This window comes from Bos grunniens, chromosome 12 (genome assembly GCF_055505025.1).
Source record: "Bos grunniens cultivar Pamir isolate PY7600 chromosome 12, Bosgru_T2T1.0, whole genome shotgun sequence".
Lineage (NCBI taxonomy): Eukaryota > Metazoa > Chordata > Mammalia > Artiodactyla > Bovidae > Bos > Bos grunniens.
Window position 1 is genome coordinate 21,168,831 of NC_141176.1, and position 17,640 is coordinate 21,186,470.

The 17,640-nt window shown below is 33.8% G+C and overlaps 1 protein-coding gene across 9 annotated transcripts in view; it reads right to left on the bottom strand.

Moving 5' to 3' along the window:
- Positions 1–17,640, bottom strand: part of INTS6 (integrator complex subunit 6) — a 107,150-nt gene that overhangs the window by 80,640 nt on the left and 8,870 nt on the right. For all 9 annotated transcript variants that reach the window (XR_015137997.1, XR_015137995.1, XR_015137996.1 and 6 more), the window contains one exon: positions 5,136–5,225. Coding sequence is in view for 2 of the 9 variants with exons in the window: in XM_086329168.1 (XP_086185294.1) it covers positions 5,136–5,225 (90 nt within the window). In the remaining 7 variants the exon portion in view is untranslated. The remainder of the gene's footprint in view (positions 1–5,135; positions 5,226–17,640) is intronic.

Sequence of the window (17,640 nt, forward strand, 5' to 3'; positions counted from 1 at the left end):
TTAAGGGTATTGCAAATGTGATTACTGAAAATTCATTACAGTATTAAAATATATCATCAACCCTTTTAATTGTGCATTTTTATAACTACATATTTTCAAATACTAATAATTGCTGATATATATATACATTTAATAGGGCCAAAAATATGGGTACAAAAGAAAATGTGAATGATCTACATCCAACAAATTCTTATTAAATGTTCCTGGAAAGTTGAATTAATAGAGACTAACATATTTAGTCATGTTATACATATGTTCAGAACATCTGAATCAGTAAGACAGGAGCTAATCTTGATAATGAAAACTCAGGAACGCATTTATACACAGATCTGTTTAATACATTCTACCATACTACAATAACATCCTTCAAGATTCCTTAGAAGTCTTTTTGAAAAAGAAAAAAATAAAAATAAAAGTCTCCCAAATTCTAAAAGTACTGAGAAACAACAATTTAAAATATGTGTCTAAAAATCTTTGCACGATTAAAATAGTTTCAACAGCTTCTGGCACATATTTTGGTAGCTTTAGTGAAACAAAAATACTTATGGGGGGATGGAGATGTGGTTTCTGATTTCAGATAGTAGAAACATTTTAAAATTCTGGATTGTCTTTTAAACATTACACAACATGAAGAGTTAAATGCAAACTACAATTATAGATCCTAACTATAGATTATCCTTATAAAAGGTAAATTCATTCTATATTGCCCAGAATGATCCAGAAAAATCACTAATACCAGTCCACATCTCAAAGACTGATGGGACTTCTGCATCAACTTTTGAGAACTGAAAAAATGAAAGATAAGATCACAAAGGACAGCCACTTTAATACACAGTTGAGCTTACTCAGACATTTCTCTTTCTACAAACAAGTACTCTTTCAAGAAGTTATAAAAGTAGCTGTCCTAGTTTGTCTTAAAAAGCTGGAAAACTCATAAGAAGGCAAAACTTTTCATGTCAAAAGCCAATAGGTTTTTTTGACAGCAAATATCTTCTCTAAAACGATAGGGCAATCACAACATTGATAAAGAGATGCAAAGAGTCTTCAGCAAATCTCAGTATCTGAAAGGTAACACTACTATTAGCACTTTCAAGGAAGAGAAAAATAACTGCTACATGATCCTGGAATGTCATTCATCACCAAGAAGGGACTGGCAGGATTTCTTCTGGCTACTTTATTGAGCAATATAGTTAGCCACGTGTTCCTGGAATCATAGCACAGCAGAGTTTTCCATTGCAAAAGAGTATTAAAGATCTTCTCAAGCAATAAAAACCAGAAATTTTTTTTTAGTAACTCTAATTATAATTTGGTGAATCTACCAAAACATCTGATACATTAGTAACATAACATGATGAATGATACTAGAAGTATTTGACCACAAGTATGCTTATCAACACCAAAGATGACTATGGCAATAAGAAATACACAGATTTCTCATGTATCAGAATTCAAGGTCCCATCTAACTCCTACCTCATAAATGAAAACACTGAAAAAAAATTATCAAATAACTACATTGAAAATGAAAAAAAGTCAAAAGATACACACATATTCTTCTACCATAAGCCATCATCAAAATTTCTACAGTTATCTAAAAACACTACACTAGAAACACACTCATGAACAACTCAAGACAATGGCCTGGATTTTCATTAAATAAGGCCAAAAAAGATAATTAAAATCATAAATTAAGGTAAAATGATTGCTCAGAAGTTTCATCCATAACACATGCTGTTTCTCTTCCAACCCCTAACACACTGCTAAATGATGACCTGTCATAGAGGAAACAGTATCCCTGTTATTATTTTGACAAACAAGTTATAAGTAATTAGATCATTCTGGCCTGTACAAATTTAGCCAGGTCAGGAGGCGATATGGCACCAAGTTTTTCCATGAACTATTTTCTAGGCTCAAAACAACTTTGTACCAAGTTTCTCTGTAACTTTCACAGATGTAATCTATGAGCCACATCTTATAAGGAATCACAAGATCCTTGAATTTGATCAAAATTAAAATGACTAAAAATTTACATTACACAGGATTTGATACATGCACAGGATAGGTAATATTAACCCTCCTCTCCTCCTTTAGTGCTTCCATACACCTAGTATGTATCTCTATTCTATCATTCATAAAACCATTTAACAGACAATCCTCCCCTTAGGACTGTGAACTTAAGAACCAGAAACCCACCCTATTCATCTTTGTTATCTTCACTACCTAGAAATGCCCTGGTCATAATGGTCATTCAAGGGACACTTAGAGAACAGGAACATAATACCCATGTCACAAATATACAGAGAGGGGAAGCAGACAACAGTAAATCAGGTAAGTAGAATGCAAATTTCAAGAACATACAGTAATAAACAGAAAGACAGCAGATAGCATCAGGGAAAAAGCACTGGGTCTGGAGGGGGTTGGGATGTCTTTGGAATTTAGATCAATTCTAATCCAGAGTTTGGCAATAATAAATGTTATAACCTTGAGCAAATCACTTTGCCTCCCCAGATCTCAATTTCCTCATTTGTAAAATAAAAAGTAATACACCATAAGGATGATTTCAAAGCAGCAGGAACACTTATTACTGGAAAACAGCACTAGCAGAACAGACCAAATACACTAAGTGAGGTAACAGAACTTTGAACAAAGGGCATTGTATGGGTGGGATGCACAACTCTACAAATAGTAACAGGCCACATCAACAGCAGTCACAGCTACTCAAGAATTATACACACATATCTAATGTGGAAATTATCAACACTCACTCATTCAGTAAGTCTTTAAAAAGAATTAAGTTTTGCCAAAGGTAAAGGTTAAGAGGACTGAAGAAAAAGAGGCAAAGGCAATATTCTGCTTGTTATTTCCTAGCAAAAAAAATTACAATACAGATCATATAACACACACACACACACTCACAAAAAAATGAGCAAACTGAAAAGCGTCTTTATGCCTTTTATAAATTGATAATTGTCCTCAAAATGAATCACATTATTTAATTATTTGGACTAGAAGAGACAAGTATATCACATCTCAGCAAAAAATTAACCTTCCACAACAAACACATACAGGATACATTCTCTGGCCCTCAAAGTGAGTCTTGTTGGAATATTAAGAACCCAACATGAAAATGACCAAAGAAACTCCTAAACTTGAAACCCAAAACAACTCACAGACCTATGTTCCAACAGCATATCCAAAATAATCTTTGCCTCATAACAAATGGATTGTCTATCTCAGATAAGAAGTTGTGATCAATTCTGATTTTGACTATCAGACTCAATATAGCTGTATCTACATCCATACTTTTTCAGTGTAAGCCTTGTTCTCAGTACTATGCTAACTATTGTAGAAGATACAACAGCACTAAAAGCTAAGATCCTGGCCCACAGGAAAATCTTCCCAACCTTACTAGGAATGAGTTTTAGGTTAGTATAAACACATAGTTCTACTTCTCCAGTATCTCTCCCAAGGACCTCGGACAAAAGGTGAGCAATTCCAATATCCATATCCATATTTCAAGATATTTTGTAAAGCTAAAACAAATTATCACAAACAAAGCAGATCTAGATATACGGGAACAAAATATACTGAACCCCAAAGGGAATTTCTACACAGGTGGTAAGACAGAGTACCCTGAATAATCTCACATGGAGGACTACTTCATATAAAGGTAAAATATAAATAAAAAAGAAAAGTACCTTTGTAGCAATCGTAACTACAAAACAAAATCATAGTATTTCTGACCTGATTACTCATTCAAATTTTTCAAAAGGAAGGCAAAGTGGGAAAAATTTGAAATTTTCAAATTGAAGTTAAACAACCTGTTCACTCTTAATGTACACAATCAATGTCTGTTTCTGAAAAACGGCAGAATATAATTGGCTATACAGTCCAACTAAGTTTAAGAAAGCCCCAAAATCCATTAATGTCAGCTATGGAGCATTTCATAGCTATGTCTATAAATTATTTAATTACAAATTTTAATCTACCAATTTTTCAACTGTTTTTCTGTGAATTATATCCTAAATTCCCCTTCAACACCAACTGTTCAAACAAAATAAATTTGGCTCTCCTCCCCTCAAGTCAAGATCAGGAAATAACGATTCTATACTAGTTCCAAAGCTTCATGGTAGAATTATACAGTGTTCTTTTCATTAGAGGCTACCAAGTACTTTCATTCACATCATTTCATTTCAGTCATTCAACAACCCTATGAGGTAAGGCAAGAATTTATTTATGGACGAGTAGAGATTTAGGGATGCTAGGTACAAACTTCATTGCTAGAAAGTAGTTGAACTTTCAGGACTGTATATCCAATTTGCATTCCACAATGTCACACAAATCGAAGTATTTCTACAAATGACTGAACTTAAAAACTACACTTTTCCTACTTACACCCTTTGTAAATACAGTGACAATTAAAATTAAGATTCTAAATCAACTGCAAGCAAAAAAGAGAATAGCCTAAACCACCTCCTTTCCATACCAACATATTTTAATAAACAAACACAATATTCAAGAGCAGTTCAAATATTACAGTAAAAACATCTTAAAAGTCAAGATGAATCCCTTGCACTGAACTTATCACACTACACACACCCAACTCTGCACAATGCATGCTAGCAAAGAATACGTGAGGCTAGCTCTCACTTATTTATATAGTATTTGACTAAGAATTAAAATGTCTAAAAACCTTCACTTTTCCGAGACTTAGCCAACCTCTTGGCTTTGCTTACTCTAGGAGTCTCCACAGTGGAGCGCACATGACAATCCACTGAAACAAGAAGCCATTATTAAAATGCTGCATCCATTTTTTGAGCCTCAAAATAAGAACTCATTTTACTAAATTTACTGTAACTGACACTGTGACCCTCATATAAACTCAAAAATACACATACAATTGAGATGGGTAGTAACTCCAAAATTTTTCACAGAAGGGATTCCTATTCAAGAAAAATTAGAGGCCAGTGCTACAAACAACAGAGAAGGTAAATGAGCTCTAGGAGCCAGATGAGTCTAGACTGCATCAAATAGAGAACCTATTTAAGGTTTCAATATCCTACAATGCCTATACAAATAAAGATTTTTTTCAAATGCCTTTGCATAATCCATGCTGATAAATATAAACATAACTTACCTCATCCTGGACTCCACTGGTAGTAGTCAACTTGCTCCCATCAGTAATTGTAATAATTATTGCTGGCTCCAAAAAAAAGGGGTTTCTTCCCTAAAGTCAAAAAACATATTGATCATATTAAAATCTAAAAATGAGCTTAATTTTTCTGAGTAAAAAGTCAATTTTCAGAACAGTATATAAATCCTCTTTTCTTGTTTTTAAATTTTATTTACAACTATACTTTTGTAAATTTTCAAAAAAGGTTTAGAAGGAAACATAAACTAAACAGGGGTTAACTTGAAGGGTTGGAATTGAGGGAAAAATGGATTTTTCATTTCTTTCTACATTTTTGTACTGTATTAATTTTCACAGTGAGATCTATACTTAAGTAATTAAAAGTATTTAACTTCTTAAAAGGGACCCTACAGTTCAATTCTAAAATATTTAGATATTACACATTAAAATAATTTTTAACTTTCTCAACATTTACCAAGTAATCTATGCCTATAAAGTATCTAGCCAAGTGATCCAGTACAGAGATGGAAGGGCTCCATGAGCTGATTCCAAAGAAACATTAGGCTTGCCCTGAGTTTAGCAAAACAGTCCAATATGAAAAGTCAAAATTAAGAAGGAGGGCAACTGAAAGAAATTGCTTGACCAGAGGAGTAAAAAAAACAGCAGCAGCACAGGCAATGAAACAATGGCACAGGCTCTTAAAAGCTCTGCAGTTAGGGCCAATCAACTTCACTAACTTCCACTCAAATCCCTGGCCAAGTCACAACACTATGATCAATTCTAGGTGACAGATTCTGTTAGGGACTCAGATAAACATAAGCTTATCTTTTTACACATAAATGGCTCATGAAGCATATTTTATATAACTCTTTAAGACAAAACCATGACCAAACGTAGAAGTTAGAGAGGGTAACTGTTTGAAATCAAAGGTATTGAATTCTCTGCTACTAACAGTGTTCAAGAAAGGACAGAAAGAAGTTTTGCTGGATACAACATAAAACAGCATGTGTCACATGCACATTTTAACATGCATATGAGTCACTTGGAGATCTTAACAAAATGCAGGCTCTGGTTCAGTAGATCTGGGACAAAGACTAAGGTTTCCCATTTCTAACAAGATAGCAGGCTAGGACAGTAATGTCCACCGACCACACACAGAATAGCAAGGATGTGGCATGTAATATTTTATAGTTCTGTAACATTTCCCTTACATTTATATAACTCTCAGTTACTAGCAGATTACAGCACATACTCATTTGTTGACTGAATTTACAAGCAGTTTCCACATATAGTCATTGTGATTATAACCTAATCGTAAAGAGGGAGCAAGTGGTATTTGGTATATTAAACTTCTTGATCAAGTCAAGAAAGTGTAAATATATATAAGTGACATAAACATTTTTCCAACTAGTGTCCAAGAAACAATGGTTCCAATAGAGAAAACGTCTTCTGGTCAGATCAAATTAAAATATGTTGGAATAACCTCTAAAGGCTTTCAAATGCAGTTGCATTCAAATGTTCTTAGAACCTTGCAGGAGGATGTGATTTCCCCTCCCTTCTTCCTCTACAACAATCATGGGAGATGGAACACATTTTGGAAAACTTTACATTACTCTGCTGCCTCTCACACCATTCACCCCCAACATACACAATAAATTCTCATAACACGGATCTCCTCTTCAATCTAGAAACAGATAGTGTTCATTCCCAACCTCTGAGCTTTGACTGGTTCCCTCATGAAGAATGCTTTTCCTTTTCCCTGCCCACAACCCATCTAATTCCTCATCATTTTTTAAGGCCCAGTTTAAGCCTTCCTCTCCTGCCTTAAAACTTTCCCTGATTACTCTGGCCTTGACTAATTCACCGCACCCCCCCCACCCCTTTCCCTCTCCAAATTTTAATAGTGGTAGTTTTCAAACTTAAATAAAAATATAAACATAACATTTCCCCAAATAAAACTAGACCTGGAGTGCTTTCATGGAGTACATTTTGAATATACTTCCCTAAGCATCTGTTCCTTATGTTCACTTTAAATATATTGCATCTCACACAATAATGTGAATATACTTAACACCATTGAACTCTACACTTGAAAATGGTTAAGATGGTAAATTTTGTTAACACAGTTTTACTATACCTTTAAAAAACACACCATCTTGTATTGTTTGCTATTGTTTCTTGTGTTTGAATCACGGAAGGCAAGGATCATGTCATCATTCTTCCTCAGCACTGAGCACAAAATATTTTAGCACTGGACACTTAAGTCACTGACTATAGCCTCATATAGACCTGTCCAAGTTCACAGAGCCAATCAGAATTACTCAAACTTCAACAAGCTTCAAAAAATATAGAAGTCACCTTTACCACAATATAAATGAATGCTTCCCAAACTTATTACACTAGGCAGTAAGAAGATTCCACCTCTTTCCTACTTACATCCATCCAGTCATCCACTGTCCATTCATTCATGTTTGCCATTCAAACACTGAGTGACTACTCTACATCAAGAACTGTTAGCTGCATGATACATAATCTCTATTCTCATACATGATAAAAGTATGTACCAATGGACATACAATAACTCTCCTCTCCTCGTCTCTACAAATATCATATTTGGCTACAAATATAATCTGGCAAAAGGAGATAAAATCAAGACATCCTCGTCTGTATCTCACTTTCATCCTTAAGCTAAAACTACTTTGACTGACTTGCTTCCTTTAAGAAACAAATCAGCAAATCTATTAATGCCACCAGGGCATGGGCTAAATACTTGCATAGGTATCTCTGAATCACCTTTATATTCTAACCTAAATCAAAGTCATATTTTCTGTTCAAAAGTTTGAAAACCATCTACTCTTATTTCTGTTTAAGCACACTTATAATTATCCTTCAAAAGCCAAAGAATTTGTCATATTTATAATTAAACAACTATGTACAGTTATTAAAAACTTCATGGATGATGCCATCCACCCAAAAACTCACACATACTTATTTAAGAACCATAATGTCTAAAAATCAAGTTCAAATGTATTAAAACTTAGCAAGAAGTCTTTAAGTTATGAAAATTTAAGCCAAATTTAAAATTAAAATCAAAGTTAGTTTTTCTTGACAACAAAGCTCTTAACTGATATTTTACTGCAGCCTTGTACATGTAATACTCTTCAGATTCTATGCCTAAAATTACTATAATGGTAATACCAATAAACACTTATATTTATCTCATCTGATCCTAAAAACTTGGTGAAGTAAACACGTTTAATCATGGAGATTAAACAATATAACCCTAAGTCACACAACTGATTTTGGCAAAGCCAGAAAGTGATTCTAACTCTAAATTGCATGGTCTTTCTGAAGCATCTGAATGTCCTAACAGCAGCAGCTAAATTCTCTTGAATACAATTCTACACCAACCTGGATTGTGCCATTTCATGCAATAAAGAATGGTATTACAATTGCAGTTGTTGTTTAGTCACTAAGCCCTGTCCGATTCTTTTGCGACCCCGTAGACCCCACCAGGATCCTCTGTCCATAGGCTTTCCCAGGCAAGAACACTGGAGCAGACTGTCATTTCCTCCTCCAGGAGATCTTTCCAACCCAGGGACAGAACCTGCGTCTCCTGCATTGACAGGCGAGTTTTTGTCCAGGGAAGCCCCCAGTATTATAGTATTAGGATTAGTCACCAGGGAATCCCCCAGTATTACAGGATTACAATCAGTTTGGTTTTATTTAATATACTCTACCTGCAGTAAAATTAACTATGTACGGTAGGACTATTCCATTATTTGGTTTCCTGTTGCTCAGTGATGTCTTATTTCCTGCAGTTCTGTGATGCCATATCAATTTTTCTTTATATTAAATCAATATACCACTCCCCCAAGAAAAACACAGTAAAACAAAATGTTGTACGTATTACTTACTTTTTTGAAAACTCTATAACTTCAATCAACTTTCAGACACGATATATATACAAATTAAAAAATGAAATAATATTAAAAGCTTTTAATGACTTTTAAATTTTAGAAAATACAAGTAAAGATCAAAGGCAGAAAAAAGTAAAGAAAAATACAGCCATCCTCATTCACGTCTTTACTCATTTAACTCTACTGTGCCTAAGACCCCTTCCTTTCTCAGGTGAGACAGTTTAGTCAAGAATCACACTAAGAAAAGGAACAGTGTTCTGATAAAAATTAGAATGACTTAATGAACGTAATTTACACACAAAGAGAGGTTTCTTTATTTCCCCAGGGAAGAATTATCCCAACCTCCATATAAAAATGATTGTATTAACATTTATCTAAGCATAAACTTCTAAATATCCTGCAGAAAATGACCAGACCATGTTGTACCAATAAAGTTTTCTTACATATAGTTTTAGGCTGTTCCTCCTCTGCCTTTTCTAGTATGTTTACTCTTGGCAAAAGCATGTAAACAACTGGAATCTTTCTCTTTCTTACTATCTTTTACCCAGCAAACTAAAACACATTTTTAGTTGTCTGTCAGTATCACAAGATTATTTTTTTCATGTTTTACAAAACTCTGCAAAGTTTAATCAGATAAGTCAATGGCACCCCACTCCAGTACTCTTGCCTGGAAAATCCCATGGACAGAGGAGCCTGGTAGGCTGCAGTCCATGGAGTCGCGAAGAGTCGGACACGACTGAGGGACTTCACTTTCACTTTTCATTTTCATGCATTGGAGAAGGAAATGGCAACCCACTCCAGTGTTCTTGCCTGGAGAATCCCAGGGACAGCGGAGCCTGCTGGGCTGCCATCTATGGGGTAGCAAGGAGTCGGACATGACTGAAGCTACTTAGCAGCAGCAGCAGCAAAGTTTAATAATTCTCAAAACTTGAGTCACTATTTTACATTTTTATTCTTAACAAGGATATCTATGAAGTCACTCAATTTGGAGACAGTTCATATTAGAATTTACCTCAAAATTCACCTCAGTCATAAGGCTAGTCTTTATCTTAGAGTTGAAAAGAAAAAAAAAAAAAATTAAGGTCTGCTACGACCAAGGCAGCCAGTAGAGGGACTAAAAGTTTACTTATGCCATTAGCAGAATTAAACTCAGATGTTTTCCTCTCAGAACCCTGGTTCTTGGCATAAAGAATCTAGACATGTACCCAAAAAAAAAAAATACTGCGCAAAGTATAAATCTACCTCTAGAGATATTTATTGATGGAAATCTTGTCATTTAGAATATTTAAATTTAATATCAGCCAAAAGTCCTGAGAAGAGTTCTGATAAAGATAAATACAAAAACTTTCACTTTACATATATTCTCTCAATAATTTAACATTATTGTGATGTTAAAGTAAGGCATAAAAATCTTAATATGAAAGTTTTAAAAATAAAATTAAAATAAGATTTATCCAACTAAAACCTATTGCAATTTTGCAAAAATTGCTTTGGAAATGTTAAAACAAGTTATTGGCATTCAGCAGAAATAGTTTTTAAAATGTAAAAATAAGCCTAATTTTCCTTCAAATAAAAACTAACCAGGTTCTCAAATTCAGAATTTTTAGTTTTACCCAAGGAATTTAAAATGTGGGTTGGGGGGGGGTGCCCCACAGGAGTTTTACTGTACCCTTAAGCTTGTCTTAGCTATTATCTTTTGAAGTGATAGTGAAAGGAAAGCAGCTCTAATATTCAGTAGACCTTTTAGTGGCTATCTCTGCTGCAAGACCAGAGGGCTCAAGTTTTCCTTCCATGCCACCATGCTCCACCATGATATCGGTGCTTTAAACAAATCCCAGAAGGACAGCCAAGTGCTTGTCTATGTTACACTTTTCCCAGGACAGGGAAAATGGGCACCAGAGATCTGCTCTCTGATTCTCTCCTGTGACAGTACCTTCAGCTTACCAACATCTATCACCAGTGAGCTATTTTACTATGGGTCAAGAAAGCTATGGCCAATGGAAATCAACAAAAAAGATGTTTAGATGTATAATGTTATATGGCTAGGCTAAAAGTATATTACCTAGCAGAAAATCAAAAACTTTCAGAAACAGCCTGTGCTTTTTTCCTATTTAAAATTTCCTTTTCAAGCAAATTACAGTGACAACAAGTAAAAATGTGAAGAAATGGAAAGGGCAGCTTTAAGAAATAACTACTACATCACTAAAGGTTCTCATGCATATACTGGACAAGTACCTAGCAGGATGGCAGCTAAAAATTTTGTGAGTTAAGTTCAAGACTAGAAGCTTTAAGTCCCGTTTATTTACATCTCTGTGGAATCTGCATAAATAGTAAAAATATGAAATGAAGCCTGCATTCATTATCTACCCTATTTTCCTCTAATACCATAGATAATAAAGAAGTAACAATAGATGGTCTCCTAAAATGATAAACCAACCACCTCATATTCATTTAGAAACTTTCTGACACTTCCCTTTATATTGTCAAAAATCAAATTCTATAAAAAATATAGAAACATTAATATTAAAAATATTCTATTTTAAACTTATTTCTAGAAGAAAAGCATCTAAGAATGCAATTCACATCCAAAGTCTTATTAATCATAATACTAATAAACACTTTTACAACTATACAGAATTGAGAAAAGGTTTTAATACATACTGTGTAAAACAAGTCAACCAGAATCAATAACATTCTTTAGCTCAATATTGCTCAAACTTCAGATACTTGAAAATCACAACCAGAATTTTTTCAATATTTACAATATTTATATACTTAATATTTTTAACTCCGTATCATTTTTTTTAGCTTCAAACTCTAGCAATAAGACCTATGAAATCATAGTTTTGATGTGCAAATTATATTTTCTATTCAATACTCAGTGTCAGTAATACTGTTTAGCTTTTGTTTATTAAAGAATGAGAAGGTTCATTATATTACAGGGATGAATACACAACTGCTTAATTACACATTCCAAAGAAAATATAATAATTATTTAAGCCACTAACAGCCCAACAGGCTTACATTAAAATCAATACTCTGAGGCCAGAAATACAAGTTTTATGTTTGTTTTTGAATTCAGCAAGATTATTACTTTTACAGTCAAGATCCCAAGTGGTATGGCATAAGTAAGTCTTTGATGTAAAAATTCAGATATTCATCTTAAGAAATTAGTACAAATTAGTGCTTTTAAATTAATACTTTTGATTATGTAGAAGAGATTTCTGAAGGATACACACTATAAACTGATTTACCATGGTAGCCTCTGAAGAACTGAGCTGAGCAACTATATAACTTTCTCTAATGCTTAAACTTTTTAACCATGCACATTTATTACATATTCAAAACAAGTACTCTTCAAAATTAAAATGTGCTTAATATTCAAAAATAAAACTTAAAAAAAAATCTGCTAATGCATAAAAGTCTAGTACTTAGAATATGCTAAAGCATAAACTTCAAAAACATGTTAAAATTCCCCATTAAAAGAAATACACTTTTAGTTTCAAGTAACTCCATTATACAATTGTATACTAAAACAGTTCCTCTAATTCCTTATTCTTAAAAAATAGCATTAGAAAGAGACGGAATAATAAGACCAGCAAAAGCAGGAGGGAATCTTACATATTAATTTTAGCATAATGACTGAGGGGCAATATCCTAGGATGATTGAAATAATAAACTAAATACAGGTGACCCTTGAATGCAAGGTTTAGGGGCGCTGACCCCTGCAGAGTCAAAAATCTACATATAACTTTACAGTCAGCCCTTTATATCTGCAATTTCACAACCTCAGATTCAACCAACCCCCAGATGGTTGTAGTATGTAAGAAATTCCACATGATAAGTGAACCTGCACAGTTCAAACTTTTGTCATTTAAGGGTCAACCATACTAGTAATGTAAAAAATATTCACTATCAGAACTGAAAAATTACAAGCTTGACTTTGTGGAAAAAAGTGTTAGAAACTCAATAAATGATAAGTATTAGTGTATCAAAGGAAAGTATCAAAGTGAAGTAATATAAACTCAATATATCTGAAATAGTAAATGGATTGCATAGTATTAATTTCAGTAAAATATGTAATAATAACAGGTTAGGGAATTCCCTGGTGGTCCTGTAAGGGCTCCACACCCTCACTACTGATGGCCTAGTTTGAGCCCTTGTCCAGGAACTAAGATGCCACAAGCCACTGTGGTGCAGCCAAAATACAAATAAAATTTAAAATTTAAAAATGTTAGAAACATAACAGAAAAAGTTAAGAAATAAACAACAAGATGAAATGAAAACACATTTTCAAAGACGGGGAAAGTTTTATACAGCAATAATGCTGGAAATCTGACCTCCAAAAAAAATACACATCTGCCTATTCTATCACAAATAATCATCTCCTTGGGTGTTGATTACCACCAAACCTACAGACATCACATTTGTAAAAGTCTGATTAAATCATATATTTAACCATTATCATTACTTCCTTCTAAATATCCACATTATGAATATACTCTCAAAAGAATCAAATATAACAGGTGTCCTACAAAAAAGATGGACTTCAACCTCAGCATTCTATTATACAAGTATCTTCAAGACCACAACTGAAAATGAAGAACCGCCTAATAAACAGTACATCTTAGTAAAGTCAGCAAAGTATCAAACTTAATAAAGGAAAATAATTCATGATAAGCACTTGGAAAAACTAACAGTCTGTTGTTTTTCATATGCTATGGCTTAAGGTCAACCTCAAAATAATTTAACTGGATAAACCAAAATGCAAGATTAGTTTTAAGAGGCCCTACTCTGGAAAAAAATAAAAAGTACAGAATTTTTGTTTTCTGGGAAAGAATTTGTGGTAATCCAATTTCAATAAGATATTTTTAGGAGAAAATATTTAAATTTCTCCAAATTCATCATTTAGGTATATGAACTTGAGTAAAAGAATTTCTAGAAATGCACTCTGGCTAGATTCTGATCCAAACATTTATATATGCTTGTACTAAACACCTCCCCACAAGTGTTTATAGATTTAAATTTTTCAAAATAGATGACATACTTGGGAAACAAAAAACTAACCACATAATATATGGATCTATTGTTAAAAAAAATTTTTTACAAGACTTCCTAACTATACATATGAATCCACCAAGGTTTTACATTAGAAATGAACCTCATGAAAAAGCAGATGTCACATATGGATGGGTTGGTGCCTACACAGACTGCTACATGTTTTTGCTTGATACTATATAGCACACTGAAATGGAAGCTCTAAAAACATAAGACAACTTTTCTATATAAGGATTTACATTCAATATAATCTTGTTTGGGATTAGACATTATCCATTCTGGATTAACAAAATTTAGATGTAAAGATCCTTTTCTCTTTCTACTACCTGACTTAGGCCCAATGTTCTAGATGCAATTACTTGGGTTTTCCTTCTAACTTACTGGTTTGAAAAATGAGATTGACAAAAATGTACAATAAAAATCCAAAATTTTACATTAATGTCTTCCAAAGTACATAAATGATCAGAAACCATCAAAACTCAGGCATTACATCAGAAGTCACAAAAACATCACTTTGCCTATTCCTAATAATCCGAAAGTACTAAAATCTGTCATTATCTTATGGACCCAGCCTTTGTATCAATCACCACTGTGGTTCATAGTCTAACCTTCCACAAAGGTTATTTATCATCTTCAATTTCTATGATTAAAAATAATCAATTGTTTTTAATCCTCTCAGAAGAGTTGTTTGGATGCTTCTAGTGTTTATAAACTTCAGAATAACCAGAAGACTTCGTTGATGTTTCCTGATTCCTAACTAGCTTCACCAGCTTTAAGACAAAGGGAGAGTTTTCCTTCAACACTGATACCAGCACAAAACCTGTCAATGACTAGTCAAATTACATTACCTAATAGCTAAGGCTACATTACTTTTTCTCACATACTCAGAAATGTTTTGTTTTCTAGAACAAAGTTTTTAAGAACATATAATCCTTCCAAGGACCTTCACATGTTCTTCAGCTTATCTGAGCAAAACTAATGGATGGAAAATGTTAAAATGTCATTTCAAGAAAAGATTAAAAAAAAGAAAAAAAGTACGTAGGACCTAGAATAAGTTTTGATTAAGTCACCACTAGGCTGGGAAAGGCTACCCACTCCAGTATTCTGTCCTAGAGAATTGACAGTCCACAGGGTCACAAAAAGTCGGACATGACTGAGCAAATTTCACTCACTCAAGCTAATGTAAATTTGTCCTCTGATTACAACTAATTCTATTATAAGATTTTTAAGTTATAATACTTTTTAGGTTGATACAAAGCCCCTGTTTGAGTTTCCTGACACACACAGCAACTAGAGGGTGGGATGGGGAGAGATGGGAGGGAGGTTCAAAAGAGAGGGGATATATATGAATCATGAATATATATACCTAATGGATATAATATACCTATGGCTGATTCATGTTGAGGTTTGACAGAAAACAAAATTCTATAAAGCAATTATCATTCAATTAAAAAAAATAAATAAATAAAATACTTTTTAGGTGCAATTATCTCTCAATACACCAAATTTCAAATTATACAGGCTCCAACAGAAACATCATCACATAAAATAATCCTTACCAGGCTCATCCCAAATAAACCTAATTACAAACAATAAAAGGGATCATACATTTTCCATTTGACTTTTCTTCTGCACAAGAACATCTTTCATCTCATCCTAACCTGAATTCTAAAATACACTGCTGCTGCTGCTGCTAAGTCATTTCAGTCGTGTCCAACTCTGTGTGACCCCGTAGACGGCAGCCCACCAGGCTCCCCCGTCCCTGGGATTCTCCAGGCAAGAACACTGGAGTGGGTTGCCATTTCCTTCTCTAATACATGAAAGTGAAAAGTGAAAGTGAAGTCGCTCAGTCATGTCTGACTCTTCGTGACCCCATGGACTGCAGCCTACGAGGCTCCTCCGTCCATGGGATTTTCCAGGCAAGAGTACTGGAGTGGGGTGCCATCGCCTTCTCCAAAAATACACTGCTACAAAGCCCGAAAAATGGTCTAAGATGGAAAGTTCCTCAAAGAAGCTCAAACTTTTCTTGTTTTGAAAACCAAGAACATATTTGTTTGAAGTACTCATTGTTATCAAAACATTTCTGAACAAGTTAGAAGTCTAGGGAAGGGGGAAGACTTTCGTAACACTCAGGGAAAAGTATTTTGGAGAAATCTAGAAAGCTTCAATTCAACACCAAAACCCACTATGTCCCCAGTGGCAAGGAATTTCACTTGAAACAGACAACTGATTTGAGCTTCTTGTGATGTATGCATGTCGGGTTATACAAAAACATTTACTGTTTTTTCTCAAAGGCTGCAGATGAGAAAAGTTTTTCTAAGCAGGCACTTTGCTAGATGATTAACAAATGTTCTTTTCAATCCTTAAAAACATTTTCAATTGGTATTATCACCATTTTGTGGGTGACAAAAGTGAGGCAAACTTAAGGGACTTGTCAGTCAATACAACCTCAGCTAGCAGCAGCAGAGCCTGGCACAGCCAGTTCTAACGAAGCAGTTTGTTCTTTCCCTATCACATTTCTTATTCTTAAAAATCTGGATGAAATACTCCATGTACCTACAATTCCTGTTTTTTTTTAATTCAAATAAAAGGAAATTCACAGAAATGGTAATAGGTGTTATTACACTAATAGATTAGTGTTTATCAATCTTCACCACAACCCTACAAGATAAGATTCTTCCATTCTTATTTTCCTAATGGGGAAACTGAGGTTCAGAGATTACACGACTTGGGTGAAGAGCCGAAGAGATTTTTCTGAATTTTAAAAACAATGCCTAGAGACTTTCAGAAGTATCTTATATCAAAGGAAACTAACTGGTAGTTAACAAATTACAAACTGTCCAGGTAAAAACTTATAATTCCAATAGTAATACTGGCTGGCATATGACAATGGAGAAATCAACTGATTGACTGACTAGGGTAATAGTACTGTATTAACTACATCAGAAACTTAGTAAACTAGGAGTACAAAATCAAAAAGTACCATCAAATATACATATATATATATACACATACGTACACGCACACACATACATACACACATATACAAAATCCTGTCAACTATCCCCTACATTCATATTATTTTTCAGGGAGTGGGGAGGGACAAGGGACTCGCAAGGAAATCCAACTGAATATAACAAACAGTATTTTTACAGGGTGTTACAAGAAAAGCTAAAAGCAACACAATGACAAAATGCCTGCTTTTCAGAGGAATTGAAAGAAGGCATATTCCACTAGAGAGCTCCAGATATAACCCCTACCACCTAAATGGATTCACATCTACAAGTTATACCTTTAAATAAAATTTGCTTTTAAATAAAATACAAATTACTAATAAATTTTGCATGACTGTTTCATAACCAATTGCTCTCTTTTTCATAATGTGAAATATTTCATAATGTGACAAAATTAAGCATTTAACTTTACTGGGTCTTACCTTCTACACTTATAAAATAAGGAAGATGAAGTCTAACATCACTTTCAATTCTAAAGCCCCAAAATACAGTAACTATAATAATACTTACAGGAAGTCT